This window comes from Camelina sativa, chromosome 16, assembly GCF_030686135.1.
Source record: "Camelina sativa cultivar CO46 ecotype springtype chromosome 16, ASM3068613v1".
NCBI classification, from domain to species: domain Eukaryota; kingdom Viridiplantae; phylum Streptophyta; class Magnoliopsida; order Brassicales; family Brassicaceae; genus Camelina; species Camelina sativa.
Genome location: NC_141895.1, coordinates 29,534,918 through 29,549,831, shown reverse-complemented (window position 1 = coordinate 29,549,831; position 14,914 = coordinate 29,534,918). Strand labels below are relative to the sequence as shown.

The following is a 14,914-nucleotide window of genomic DNA, read 5'->3' as shown; positions in this document are numbered from 1 at the left end:
GATGAACACCATATATTCAATAACAAAGACTCTAATCATGAAGACTAACCACTATCGGAAATGTATGTCGTTATCACATTTGGTAGATGAAAAAACAATCTTTGACAAGTCTATTTTCTTAACCTCCAAATGACACATGACCAATTCCAAATATTAGACATAAGTCAGGGGACAAAAGTACAAGATTGCCAAATGATGTTCATATACTGATGGTGTCTTCTCATTAAGATTGCATATTACATTCACATGGAGAGAGAGACGTTTGTAATTGCCTTTTTCGCTAAACATTTGAGATTCACTGAATCAAGAATCTAAAGAAGGACAACAACTTTAATCCCAGACATAGATTGATTTACAGCATATACCGATTTTTCGCAGTGTTCTTCCCAGGCGCAAAATCCGCCACAAGAAACTGTGACTGTTCGGCGAGTCTTCAACGCAACAGATGCAAAATCGCCTGAAGGAACATGAAGACAGTTTCTTCATAATGTACAAATTGGAGAAGTCACAGAGAGGCCTGAATCTGAAAATCTGAATCTGGAGCTAAGGTGTTTGAAGAACTAGGTTTAGTTCTTGAGCCTTTCTTGCTATGAGACCACCTCGCCTGTTTTCAGATGAAAGAGAGCGAAAAAAAATTAGACAACCTAAAGCATATACTGATCAACAAGAGTTGGAATGGTTCAGAACTTGACATTGATGATTCAGAACTAAGTTTTAGATGTTTTACAACTATTCTTTTACCTTGTGAGTAGTGGAAGAATCTTGTGAACCTTTTGCAATTCCGCAGAACAACTTTGGCACATTTGTAACCTGCATTATTCCCGAATTTATTTTTACTAATAGTGTAGCAAAAGGTGTGTGTGGCATGAATATACAAGAGGAGCAGAAATTACAAGTACCTTTCTTCCGCATGAAGATCAACGCCAACGACTCGTCGTGCTGAAACAGTTGATTGTACAACTGTACCAAACACTGCTACAAGCTTCAAGAGCATTTCCAAGGAGACATTTACAGGCCTATACAAATTTGAAATCACATGTTAAGTTTGCTGATAAGACATCCTCCGTTCCATCAAAATGTCATCATTTTCGTGTCATACCCTTATTCTCAAGCCAAATCATGGAGATGACTTTATATCTTAAACTCAAATAAAACAAAAATCTAAGGTTGAGGAAATATATAATAAGATAATTTACCTCTCAGTCCTGCTGCCCAACAAACCTGTGAGGACGGGTGCTAACTGAGAAAACAGATCCAATGTTAAAATCTCTGTTTTGTCAGTTAGAATACTGATCACATCTGCTTGAACCTGTTCCAGTTTAAGCGAGTCAGCTTTTTCCATACATCTAAGCATATGAAAAAGACAGGCAAAAGTATTTCTCCTGGGATACTTACAGAGTGATCTGACAGCTTTCTCAAGGCCATGATCGCACCTTTAATATCACTTCGTTCCCAAAAATGTCTTACAATCTGCATGTTTATGATAAATCAACCATTTCATTTATCCTCAAAACTAAAAAAAAAAAAAAGGAACAGAAAAAGGACAAGAGAACAAGAGAAAACGATGAAAAAAAGAATAGCAGAGACAAAATTTACCTGTAATTTTGTTAACCTTGATTGAAGAGTGTTTAAAACTTCATTATGAGTTTCCATTAAAGTCTCCCAAATGTCACCATCATTTTCCCTCCCAGATATCTGAGGCTCTTCCTCCTGCATAAGCCAAACAAATCAAATACTTATTTATGTATTCAGAGCTGTTCCAACTTTGTGTTCCTTGCAATTTCATTTTTTTCCTCTATCATCGGCGACGACCAGAATCAATTATAAAACGAGCTACATTTTAAAGATGGAGAAAGTATGATGTCTATTAATTTCTCAAACTTATGACTAGAAGATTACCTGGGTTAAAATATCACAAGCTGGTTGAGTTTCCGTTATATATGCCTCATCCAGTGTCATATCAGTCACATGATCAAGTACTGCAGGTGTTGCCAGCGTTTGAGTTGGGCTATATCGCTGCCTTGATCTTATATGAGATGCATTAGATGCCAAGTTACTTGCTTGGTTGTTTCTCCCAGGAATTACACGGGCATGGTTCCTAGCTGATCGTGTTAATGCAACTTGGGGCTCATAAGATGGCATATTTTCTGCTTGATTGAGTTTCATAGGCATTACACGGGCTGGAGAATTTCTAGCTGATCGTGAAGCTGATACAGGACGCTCATCATACGAGTTAGATGCTTGATTGAGTATCACAGGCATTACTCGCGCTGAAGAGGTCCTAAGTGGTCTTCTTGATAATACAGGAGGCTCATCAGATTTCATGTTAGTTTTTTGACGCTGACTGAGTATCACAGGCGTAACTAGGGCTGGAGAAGTCTTAGCTTGTCGTGTTGATGTTACAGGAGACTCATCAGATATCAAATCAGTAGATGCAGGCCTATCAGGTCGAGTTGATGTTACAGGAGGCTCATCAGATTTTATTTTTGATGTCTGATTGGGTATCATAGGCATGACTGGAGCTGGAGAATTCCTAGCTTGTCGTGTTGATGTTACACCAGACTCATCAGATGCCAAACTAGTAGACGAAGGCCTATCAGGTCGTGTTGATATAATAGCAGGCTCATCAGATTTCGATGTCTGATTGAGTATCATAGGCATGACTGGAGCTGGAGAAGTCCTATCTTGTCGTGTTGATGTTACACCAGGCTCATCAGATGTTAAATTAGTAGAGGAAGGCCTATCAGGTCGTGTCGATGTTACAGGAGACTCGTCAGATTTCAATTTTGATGTCTGATTGAGTATCATAGGCATGACTGGAGCTGGAGAAGTCATAGCTTGTCGTGTTGATGTTACACAAGACACATCAGATATCAAATTAGTAGAAGAAGTCCTATCAGGTCGTGTTGATGTTACAGGAGGCGCATCAGTTGCCATATTAGTGTCTCGACCGAGTACCACAGGCATTACTCTGACTGGAGTACTTCTAGTTCGTCGTGTTGATAACGCAGGAGCTTCAACTGGCGTTGAGTTAGTTGCCTGATCAAGTTTAACTGGCATTACCTGGGTGGGCGTCGTGCTAACTGCCTGTACAGATGCTGTCTGGGACTCTTCCTCTACAGCATCAGAGCTCTCAACTATTGTTGCACTGGCTGCTTTGTCTTCAGAGTGAGTAATTTTTTCCCCTCTTTCAAACCTCTCAACCAATGACCGCGTCCTTCCCGAAACAACTTTTACTGTAAACACATCAATTTTAAAAAAATCAATAACCAGATGACGTATATGCTACCAAAGAAAAACTTTGAATGGCTAACCTCCTCTAACAACCTTCACAGAGTTTGATCCTTTGCTACCTCCTGGGGATTCAAGGCCTACATGACACAAGATTAACAACCAATTGTAATCTGATTGTTGCCTGAAGACCTAGTAACTTGCAACAAGCGACATGAAAACTGTAAAAGAAAATCCTAAAAGCAGAAATAGCAGCTAAATATTTAGATATAGCAACCTAAAAGCTAATGCTACTAAATTTCTGCCGGGTCATTCTTCTAGATTGATTTTCGTTGTCGACTGTCGTTTATACAATAAACGACTCCTTAAGCCAAACACATAAACGCTGCACTAGTTTTACTGTTTAAGCATTGACTTTAGAAGCAAAAAATCCCCATTAACTACTCCGCGATAATTTTAAATCAAAACTTACTTTTTAAATCACCACCAGCTTTCTCTGGTGATAGAACTCTTTCTGACCTGCTTGAAATGCTCTTGTTATCGATATCGTCCTCACACGGATTACTACCTCTGTCATCCTTAAGCCCTGTTGGCAAGTCTATGTCTTTTGGGGACTCTAACCCACTCAATTTACTGTCTAAAGCTCTAGAATCAACGGATGCCGCACATCTTGCCTCATTGAATTTAGTACTTGGTGATCTCTGTACACGAGGTGGTTTGAGCAGCATACCTGAGTCAAAGATGGAAAGAGATTTCAAAAGGATAGGATTAGATGATCTAAAAGCTCAAATCTAATGAAACTAAAGTATGATCTGGGAGAACCTACCAGTTGGTGATTCTGGTAATAAAGCTTGTTCAAACTTGTTGGTTATACTCTTGATGATAGAATCGTCAACATCAAATGGTTTCCTGACACTTCTTTCTGAATCAAATGCTGTCTCAGTATCTAGCTTCTTCTCATCGTCCGATGCACTTTTCTTTGGAATCTCAGATTGAACGGCCACTGACTGCTTGGTCTCATCATACTTTGTTGGCGTCTTTCTTACATGAGCCGGTCTCAGTAGCATGCCTGGTTTTGTTTTTGCGAAAGTGATAGATTCCTTTCCTGAATCAGAAGAGTCTTTCCCAATATCACAATCCCATGGTACAACACTTTGCAATATGAGAGATTTATTGTCCACTTCTTGTCCAGTAGAAGTTGCCTTGACTTTCGGTGTAATTAGAGATACTGACTTATGTGCAACAGCTGAATTTCCACCTGCAGCTTTGAAGAGGAGAGAATATTAGACCAGATATAAACAATAGGCATACAGAAGTGAGAGACTGAAAATCACAGTCCAGGTCACAATGGTTATGGCTATCGATATCTAATTCATTCAGAAAAGAAGACCACCATTTCAGACTCATTCAATATCAATAGCTACAAAATTTCGGATAAACACAAACACATGTAAAATATGTTTAGAGCAGGCCAAAACAAAATTTAGCTTTCCTACCACTAGCACAAGCACACCAAAGTTGGCGATCTCCGTTAATAGTCTATAGCAACCAATCATTATGTGTTGACTCAATTTCTATATATAGTTGGCATGACAGTAACTAGTAAGCTACCGTCCGACACTTCTGAAAACCTAACCAAAACCCGCCATACCCCACTTGAAAGGACAAGCTTCAATAAGTTCACGGTAGAGAATGAATCCACAAACATCGAAACAAAATTAACATTTACTCACAGTCGATGTATATGTTTTTTATCTCTTTTGTCTCATAATCTGGAGATGAGCTGCGCCTTGGGCTACTCCTTATTCTATCAGAGGACTGATCGTCCAGAGCACTGAGTATTTTCTCCACGCATTCTTTTTTATCCGCAGATCCAATGCCATATGGCTCGATTTGCTGTTTTAATAAAGGATTAAAGAAAAACAAAAGGAAAAAAGAATGAACTCTCGAAAAAAAAGGAATAAATTGACATACCGATATATCTGACACCCAAATCCCTACGGAATTTTGGTAGTATGAACAACCCAAGAGCTTCCCTTCGCTGATGCATAAGTCACCAAGCGTTGACCATCCCATATCAACACCATCATGGCTAACTATTGGTTCCCATGAATAAACCTGAATTATGAGTATCAAATTATGATATCAATGTTTTTGTCACTGAGAATCCTCAATATTGTAAAGGTCATCACAAAGACAAATCAAAACCTTTAAGCTATCATCCAAACCACAAAAAAGGGTTCGCCCATCCGGATGAAATTTGATTGAACGAACTCCAGTTGCCTGTGAAACAAGGAAATACACATGCCATGGAAAGTTTTAAGACAATACTACAAAGACAGCTCAAGAAAAACTTATCTTATGATTCTCATCAGATGCTACTTTTTGGAAAAATAATTATATTTACACCTTTTTAAGAATAACTAAATTGTCACTTGGCATTTCTCTAACACGCTCTTCAGAGCAAGACCGAGAATAAGCATATTTCTGATATTGGTATTATGTGATGTTTCCCTTCAAGGTGATTACGCTAAAAGGAATTATTGGTAAAAACACTTGTGATACATTCTCCTGGAAAATCAGTATCTAGTGACACAACAGGCTAGTACCTCTGGTCGGGTAGATCCAATCAATTCAAACGTTTCCAAATCCCAGAACTTTACAGTCCTGTCTGCAGAACCTGAACAATGAATAGAGAGAGTGTGAAATCAAAAGACCTTATAAAACGTGTGATTAAAGAGAGGATAATTAATCTACCTATTGAAAAATTGCCATCAAATTACCCCTAAAACGCCTGAAAAACAAAGAATCACAGACTCACCTGTGGCTAGGAGGAACTCGAGTGGGTGGAAGTCTAGCGAACTGATAGGTCCTTCATGAAACTTAAATTCATGCAAAAGCTTTCCAGCAGTCAAATCCCATACCTATTGGAAATTATATGCAGTACATTGTTCTAAGATCATAAGTTGGAAAAAAAAAAAGATGCACAAGTTTCATTTGTTGAAAATGCTGTTCTTACCTTTACAACATTATCAAGTCCTCCTGACACTACCCAACGACCATCAGGAGTAAATCTGATAGTGTTGATGCCACGAGTATGACCCTTGTATGTCTGTATGCATCCCTTCTTTCTGATGTCCCAAATCTTTAGATTGGCGTCACTTGACCCCGATGCCAAAAATTCACCAAAGGGATGAAATTCAACAGCAGAACAATTGGATCTATGTCCAGTAAAAGCTCGAACCACTACACTTCAAGAGAAAGAGTGAAAATGTTAGACCTCATAATTCTAAACTAAATGTTAGACCTCATAATTCTAAAGGAAAGCAAAAAAATTCAATCAACTAACTCTTTGCTTCTTCTACATCCCACAGCTTGATCACACCCGAAGAAGCTCCAGCAAGCACCAAAACTTCTGCGGAGTCAAAAGCTACTGAATCCACTGCACTAGTATGCCCACATAGACTCTGCCAGCAATACATACAGGAAAAGAATTCAAGACCATTCTTGTAGACATTAGTAGAAACGAACACAAAAAAAACATACTGAAGAGAGGAAATGTGAAACAAACCATTAAAGAAGTAGGCTTGCCGATCGCCCAAAGGTTGACTTTATAATCATCACCACCAGTTATAAAGAGCCGAGACGTCTTCTTTCCGATACTTAAACAATTCACATTTGCGGAATGTGCCAAAAACTCCTCTAAGTTCCCAAACTCAAGTTAAGTTATAAAACAATCATCCACAAGACAAGAACATATCAACAAAAAAATGATAAACACAGAGAAAAGAAAAAGAAAAAAACATATTAATTGCAGTGTCTTTTTCTACCATTTTGCTTCTCAGTTTGATTAATAATAAGAAGACAATAATAGAAACATTTTGATCCGAAAATTTAATTATCTGCTTAAAATCATGAAAATGCTGATTAAAAACTGAACCTAATCAGTAGCTAAGAAGCTAATATAAGATAAAAACCCTAACGAGTCAGTGATGAAGAAACTGCCAAAATTACTCAGAACGGAGCTAAAAATAAAAATCAATTTTAATTCACAGCTTAAGAATCAAACAAAATCGCCAGAAAAATTGTAAGGATACGGAGCTTATATCCACGCTTCGCCATTTTCTACTCAAATCCGATGAGAAATCCAGAATCGAATCTGCTGAATCGATCGGAAAAAAAAAATTGGGTGAATCGGAGCTGAAGAAAATCCCCAATTGTCACTAAACGACAGAGCTCGAGATTTTTGGGAGATTCAAAATTTGAGAAGCATGAAGAAAGAGAGGTTGCTTCCCGTTGAGATTTGAAATCCAAAAAAAAAAAGAATCGGATTCGAGGAAGAAGATAGAGAAAGAAACGAGGAGACAAAAATCAGATTCAAATAGTGACGACGACACGAAAGCAGAAACCAAGAAAAAGAAGAAACAGAGAAGAAGAAAGAAAGTTTTTATTTCTCTGAGAATTTTATTTATTTATTTTGATTTAATAATCCGGTCGGTCGGTTTTTATTTTATTTTTTTTTATTAAAGCATTTTTCTTGGACAGTGAACCTCTCTCTCTATAGTTTCTGCGTTGGTCTCGGTACTGACGAAAATGCCCTTTTGTCCGGGCATTGAATTGGAGTTAGGGACATATTACGAAAACAACCTTGCTTCAAATTGACTTGATTTGTCTATTGGTTCAGATTTTATTTTCTCCAACTCCACCATCATACATTTTTGTTTTAACTATTTTATTTGATAGGTGAGGCAAAATATTATTATTTGATTGGTAAAGCAACACGTCATCCTCTCTTGGTTTTTGTTTGTTTCTTGAAGATACTATCAACCTTATAAATAAATTTAAAGTAATTTGGAAAATATATTTTTCAAGTACTTTTTGCAAGACAAATCCATAGATGATAGATGTATTATGGACATGGTGTGATAATTGATGTTGAAATAGAAGAACATATATCCTGTATGAAAGACCGTTATAATTTTTAGTGATTTGATTTTTTTGGACTTGTGGATTATATAATATTTTATTTTCAAAAAACAAATTTTATTTGCCCGGATATTTCGTTTGATAAGTAAACTATGTGTAAGTAATTAGGAGAATCCACGAAAGCGATTAGTTAACACGTCTAAATAATGACTCAACGTTTCGACAACTAGTACACTTTTTTTTTCCTTACACGTATTTTATCTCTCTCTCTCTCTAGATTATTTTCTCCATTGGTAATGGTTTGGGGCTGAGATAATTTATGTTTCTTGAAATCACTTTCAAAAGAAATAGCAATGATACAATCCAAATGAACAACACAAACACACTACAAGAAGAAAGAAACAAAAAGCAAAAGAAAAAAAATCACGTGTAGATTCTGATGATAGACAGTGACGAATCCCAATCCACAGCAAAGAATTGAATGTTTAGATCTAGAGCCACGAAGAATAAAAATAAAACAAAGTTAGTGACACTTGTAGAACACATTGAAATTGAGAGGCACATGAAAAATCTTTTATGTGATACAATTGTGTGTTAGGTCTCATGATGCAAATAGATCATCTAAGTATAATAAGGGTGCATACCTCATGCAAACACAACCATGAAAGAAACTCAAGCGGAAGAGAATAAGAGAAATGAATATCCCCGATCCAGAGAAAAGAATGCTTAGACCTAAAACCCACAAGAAAAGAGCAAAATATAACAATGTTAGTAAGGCTGACTTGCGGAACACATTAAACTGAGAGGCACGTATTCTATTATGTTATCCAGTTTGTGTATCATACCACGTGGTAACCAAGAGTAAACATGAAAAAAAACCCAAAGCAGAAGATGATAAGAGAAATGTTTACCTGACTGAGTGCAATGAATGAAGGCGAGAAACGTTTTTTTGTAACTTCGTCCTCCCACTCAAGGTCAATTCTCTGTTCTCGAGGATCCATACTTATAACCAATTCCTCAACTCGTAGGACACTTAAAGCATTTAAGGGAAGCTTTCTCAGCTTCGGACAGTAACTTGCATCTAATTCCCTCAAAAATGGAAAGGGTAGAGGACACCAGTAGATACTCTCCAGCTTAGGCAAACTGCTCAACGATAAGCTTTGTAGTTTCAGAAATGGAATAAGACCTGTAATATTGGTTTCTTTCTCTTTGTTTATAATTTCTTCCAGTTCTTCTGAATGTACAATGCGTAGCTCGACAAGATTTGGAGCAAACAATAGCCAAGTCAGATCCTTAATGCCATTGCAATGAATTATATTCACGAGGGAGAGGTTGGTGAAGCATGGACTTGTCGGATTGTATAGATCAGACGAGTCTGTTCTACTTTCACTGAAATTTGTATATGAATTGATCTCCGATACATGAGTATAAAGCATTCTGAGCTCACAAAGATTCTCCATATTCACCAACAGTGATATATTCAACGGCTTTTGTTGAAATTCATGCATTTTCACAACATTGACGCAGTTTGCCAACCTTTGATCGCCTGATATGTGCTCCAAACCCAAATCTGTAGATAAAGCTATGGTTAGAACTTGTAGGTGCTCCAAGAGCTGCAGCTTCTTCACCAAGCTAACCTCTGCACGAGCTCTAGTTTCGTCACTATAATATTTCTTGCTAACGTAACCATGAACAACATTAGAATCTTCTAGTTTCAAAACTCTTAAACTCGGCAACTTTGATATCCCATTGATACTACAAAGTCTATTTGTAAAAGCCAAATCCAGGTGCATTAGCTTTTTCAACTCTTGGAAACCAACAGGTAGTTGCTTAATACTTGTACCCGACAAGTCAAGAAACTGCAAGGATGTCAGTTCTGACATCTCCTCTGGAAGTTCAATGATGTTGGAATTACGTGATAGATCCAAAACAGCTAGGTCTTTCATAGACCGGATGAATTCACCTGAGAGATTCTTCAGTTTCCAATTACTTTGGAGGAACAGAGTGGTAAGACGAGAACACTTGGAACTGCATGTTATCTCTTCAATATCATTAGCCATTAATGACATTCTTCTCACAGCTCCCCAGTCCTTGACTTTTGGTACTTCATGTAATTCGACTCTTGCTTGTACAACAAAATTCTCTTTATGTTTCCCAAAATCGGATGCAATCCACAAAGCCATTTCGCGAACCACGTCATGCATCATAAAAACTTTTGTACCAACCTCTGTCAGTAAATTTGCACGGATAAGTGTACCGAGTAACTCATAGCCTTTATTCCTAGCTCTTTTTACAACATAGTAGTCTCCGATGAATCCTTCGCATATCCAGTAGTCTATCAACTTTTCTTTATCTATCTCATCATCTTCTGGAAACAGAGCACAATAGAGAAAACACGACTTGATATGTTCATCCACCAAGTTATCGTAACTGTACTTGAGAATCGAGAGAATTTTATTTTCCATGTCAGAAAATTCTGCAGCGGATGTATTCAAAACATCGATTGCATGCTCCCATTCTTGTACAGTAGTTTTAGATGCCATTGTCTCACCAATGACACAGAGCGCAAGTGGCAGACCTCGACATTTTTCAGCGACCTTTCTTGCCAGCTGGACAATAACAGGATCTCTACTTAATGTATTGTATCCGACCTTGTTTCTAAACAATTCCCATGCTTCCTCTGGTTCCAAACATTTGATTTCCATTGGTTCATGATCCCCCATCCGCCCACATACTTCTCGGGAACGAGTGGTGAATACTACTTTGCGTCCAATTTCTCTGGTTGGATCCGGAACTCCGATAGCCTCTAAATCCACTTTCTCCCATATATCATCAAGCATCAATACAAATCTTTTCTTCTTTAAAAATTTGTATATATCGGTGGCCTTATCGCTTTCATTTTTGTTGGTCCACTCGTCGCCACAAAGGTGTAGCTTTTGTGCGATATCTTCTTGAATCTTTGAAATCTTTGCGCCTTGAGACACCACAATCCAGATCACAACGTCAAAGCCACTAGCCATTTCAGAAAACTTATTGTGGATTTTTTTGAAGAGTGTAGTTTTGCCAACACCACCCATACCATGCAGACCCAAAATACCGACTCCATCTTCCATAAGGCGATTCCATGCCGTTTCGAGCAATTTATCCTGACCAATCGTAGACTGAGTAGGCCTCTCCTCTACTCCAGATGTTGGAGCCGGCTCAGCAACCACTTCGAAATTACCTTCTGATTTGAGATTCTTAACCTCTTCTAACAACAAGTATACGCTTTTCCCATAATTGTAGCTTGAACATACATTTTTTGAACATAAACCACAGAGACACAACTTCTGAAGCTGAACGGGACAAGTACTAAGTAGATTTTTGATTTGTAAATCAATGCTATCGAAACGGGTAAGCCATACCTGGACAGCTTTAAGCCTTTGTTGATGTCGTGTCTCCTCTCTCGCTACCTTGTTCTGCACCACATCTTTTATTGCTTTGAGATCTTCCATTTCCCTCTCCAGTGCCCTGAGATTCTTCTTGAGGTTTCGAATATAACCTTTACCACGTAAGAATCTAATGAAACGATCCACCGTTTGATCACTAGAAATTTCGATACACACAAAATTCCCCATGTTGAATGAAAGAGGTAATGTTTTCACCAAGCGAACAACGAAGGTAAACCTTTTAGCAAAAATAAAGAAAGAAAACAAAACAACGAAGCTAAAGCTGAAGAAGTGTTTTAGGATTATAATTATCATTTTATATGCAACTATACTTCAGAAAACACAAGTCAATGATTTAATCTCACCCAGTTTGGATTATTGTAATCACTCTAGATGTTTTAAAAAGAAATACAATGGTCAACGATACAAATGTCGATGACTAATCGCCCAGTTTAGATTGTTATAATCACTTAAGATGCAACCAGGTTTTAAAGAAAACAAAGGTCAATGAAAGAAAATTAACAAAAAAATAGATCAGTTGACACGTCTAAAACCAAACACATACATTACAAGAATATGGGAATAGGCTTAATTCTAAGGGCACTCAAACCTATGGAATATACCACATCGGATAAAAGAGTATAAATCTATAGATCATCAACAGAGGGAAGGAAGACCTGAAGAGAAAAGAAGATTGAGTTTACCATCACACTCAACAAGTTTAGAGTTAGATCACAACCCCTAGTATTGTCATAAACTATTGATTGTGTGAAAATGTAGTCTGAAAAGGATGCAAAGGGAAAATGTAAAACATAATCCAACTGAATAACACAACACACTCCAAATATAGTCTGAAAGATCAGTGTGTAAATCAAAAGCAATAATACAATCCATCCAAAATGAACAACACCCTCACTCTATAAAAATAAAGAGAAAGCAACAAAAGAAGAAGCGTGGTTTCTGATTTTAGCCAGTGAAGAATTTCGATTCACAGTTAAAACATGATGTATTAACTGTGAAAGGATCATCAGATAAGTCTAATAACGGCAACTCAGTGACAAGAGAAAATAAAAAATAAATGATTACCTGATGATAGAATAAAGGCAGGAAACGATTTTGGCATCTTGGTCCTCCCATTCGTTGACAGATTCCGGTCCTCAATGATCCATTGTCACCGAAAACACTCAAACTCAGAGGGACACTTGCAGCATTTAAGGGAAGCTGTCTCAGTTTGGAACTAGAAGAAAAAGAAACCAAGTTAAAGAAGAACATGGAATGACTAGAACAAAAGTCAAAAAGTATGGCAAAAAAGAGAATCCATCTTAGCTTATTGAGTGTGACAGAGAGTCATATCTTTGGTTATTCTTCTTCTCCATAGTTGTAAGTTGAGAAAACATGGAACCACAAGTTATCTCTCTTCAATGTTATTACCCAGTGATGACAATCTATGAGATGTATCTGTATCTGGATTCTGAAGAGTATAAAACAGGAAAAAGAATGGTTGAGTAAGGACTTGTAAGAGCTTTGAAAAGACTTAATAAAAGGCAGAAACAATCTTATGAGAGAGTTTCTATATAACCTTGTGATTCTGAACCAAAGAAAACCTTGTTGCGTTCCATGGATTGTTTGCTGCTGAACAAACAAAAAAAAGATGACTATGGAAAATCTGAAACTTTGCAAAAGACAAACAACAAAACGGGGTACTCTTGCAGCTAATTGTGTATGTCAATGTTACAATGGTAAAGAAGACTCTGTCTTGCATCTCTTTCTTCCTGAAGAAGGCTCGATTGAGCCACTTCGATTTGGATATGGTTATATATCCATTAAAGATTTATAACAAACATTACTAACATCTAACATCTTAAAAACTCTCATACCCTAAGATATAACGAAAATAAAAAATAGAACAAAAAAACATATAACCATATTCATCATTCAACCGAAATTACAATTTTTTAATCAGCAGAAAAAAAAAGTAGAACACACAAATGAAGAATTACAGAGGTAACGTAATTTTAGTAGCTTTTACGAATTTTACAAATCCAAATGTCAAAATGAGAATAAATGATTCCCCGGAATATTCGTTCTTATATTTTTTCAGAGAAATATGAAACACTCTAACGAAACAAGCGGGTTCTCTAACAACTCCTCAGTGGTATAACCGTAATTCTGATGCTGCTCTTGATCCAACCCGTTTTTATTAGGATCTTGTCTAACCCGACCCGGAGACTGATTGTTCTTCCTAGTCCTCGCCCCACCCACCCGACTATTCTGATTCGGATCCATCACCGATCTATTCGTCGCCGGCGATCTCGACCTTCTTCCGGATCTCTCACCCGGGTCTCTCACACCCGACCCGTATCTCGCTCCATTACACGTACCGTTGTTTCTCTTACGTGGAGATTGATCGGTTCTCCGGGTCGGGTAATTATTGTTACCCGTGACCCGGGTCCGAGTCTTCGCCGGAGATCTCTGAGACTTCCTCTGTTTCATCATCACGTCCTCCTCATCGTAACCATTCGTCACGACCGTCGAAGACACACTCTCACTCAGACTCAAGCTACAAATCTCCGAAACCTCCGAGCCTTCTTCATGATCAATCGAACCGGGTCGGATCATAACCGGGTCTGAACCAGTTTTCAAGAACCCGGGTTTTTTCTTCTCATCATCGTCTCGGATCTTGTTCTTCACCGGATCTTTGATCGTCGAAGCGTGGAAACTAGAAGAAGGAGTTAACAAAGTTGTCTCAGACAAGACTTCTTTGACTACTGTCTCTTCTTCGACAATGGTCGTGTTCTTGTCGGCAACATTCTCGTTTTCCTCATCGGTGGTGCCGGAGCTGACGCAGCAATTACCCATTAGTGATAAAGAGAAGAGACGACGTGGTTTGATCGGAGATTAGAGAGAGTAGTAGTAACTCTTTTGGTTGTGTTGTTGTGTTGTGTGGTGACAGCAGATGATGATTGTGATGAAGTGAGAGTATTTATTGTTAATAATTTTGGGACAGTTGATAATAATGGGTAAAAAGATAATAATACAAATACCCTCGCAAAGTGGCTTTAATTTATAATGATTTCAAATATTAATTGTGTTCGTTAATAAACTTAAACCCCCATGCAAATTTCAAGTTTCTTGATATAATGACGTTAGTAAAGTTATAATAACTTTTTAGACAAGAAAATTAAAAAAACAAAACTTTACACAAGAATGCAAGATGATGTGTTAACTGTTATGTACTTACGACAAATAAATAAGTGATGTAATTAACCTTTTCCATAGACCAATTACTTATTTTTAGCTGAGATTCATCTACAGTTACATCATTTTAA

The 14,914-nt window shown here is 37.6% G+C and overlaps 3 protein-coding genes across 10 annotated transcripts; all 3 read right to left on the bottom strand.

Moving 5' to 3' along the window:
• Positions 1 to 185: 185 nt before the first annotated feature.
• Positions 186 to 7,768, bottom strand: LOC104752786 (katanin p80 WD40 repeat-containing subunit B1 homolog KTN80.2). 4 transcript variants are annotated; one of them, XM_010475023.3, is made up of 19 exons: positions 7,329 to 7,768; positions 6,803 to 6,933; positions 6,581 to 6,698; positions 6,251 to 6,477; positions 6,053 to 6,155; positions 5,841 to 5,911; positions 5,440 to 5,514; positions 5,206 to 5,349; positions 4,965 to 5,127; positions 4,058 to 4,495; positions 3,704 to 3,961; positions 3,315 to 3,371; positions 1,900 to 3,236; positions 1,597 to 1,710; positions 1,396 to 1,470; positions 1,197 to 1,309; positions 900 to 1,016; positions 742 to 810; positions 186 to 604 (listed from the first exon to the last, which is right to left on the bottom strand). In XM_010475023.3, exons 1-19 carry the CDS (start codon positions 7,351 to 7,353, stop codon positions 544 to 546), a joined length of 3,696 nt encoding a protein of 1,231 aa, XP_010473325.2. In that variant the 5' UTR covers positions 7,354 to 7,768; the 3' UTR covers positions 186 to 543. The 4 variants fall into 4 exon arrangements, with proteins under 4 accessions (XP_010473325.2, XP_010473326.2, XP_087346411.1 ...); XM_010475024.3 differs by having other exon boundaries at positions 4,058 to 4,489; XM_087490285.1 differs by having other exon boundaries at positions 4,058 to 4,489; positions 6,251 to 6,482; positions 7,329 to 7,761.
• A 697-nt stretch (positions 7,769 to 8,465) lies between these two features.
• LOC104752785 (disease resistance protein UNI-like) lies at positions 8,466 to 13,511 on the bottom strand. Of its 5 annotated transcripts, none has more exons than XR_015583684.1 (6): positions 13,165 to 13,511; positions 12,672 to 13,056; positions 11,562 to 11,698; positions 9,069 to 11,442; positions 8,802 to 8,889; positions 8,466 to 8,648 (listed from the first exon to the last, which is right to left on the bottom strand). XR_015583684.1 is itself a non-coding variant. In XM_087490283.1 (6 exons), the coding sequence occupies exons 5-6, from the start codon at positions 11,268 to 11,270 to the stop codon at positions 8,884 to 8,886; spliced, it is 2,208 nt and encodes a 735-aa protein (XP_087346409.1). In that variant the 5' UTR covers positions 11,271 to 11,442; positions 11,562 to 11,698; positions 12,672 to 13,056; positions 13,165 to 13,240; positions 13,290 to 13,398; the 3' UTR covers positions 8,709 to 8,883. The 5 variants fall into 5 exon arrangements, 3 of the variants coding, with proteins under 3 accessions (XP_087346409.1, XP_087346408.1, XP_010473323.2); XM_087490283.1 differs by lacking the exon at positions 8,466 to 8,648 and having other exon boundaries at positions 8,709 to 8,889; positions 13,165 to 13,240; positions 13,290 to 13,398; XM_087490282.1 differs by lacking the exon at positions 8,466 to 8,648 and having other exon boundaries at positions 8,709 to 8,889; positions 9,069 to 11,698; positions 13,165 to 13,240; positions 13,290 to 13,398.
• LOC104752784 (uncharacterized) lies at positions 13,488 to 14,617 on the bottom strand. The gene has a single exon (XM_010475020.2). It carries the CDS (start codon positions 14,442 to 14,444, stop codon positions 13,683 to 13,685), a length of 762 nt encoding a protein of 253 aa, XP_010473322.1. The 5' UTR covers positions 14,445 to 14,617; the 3' UTR covers positions 13,488 to 13,682.
• Positions 14,618 to 14,914: the final 297 nt, after the last annotated feature.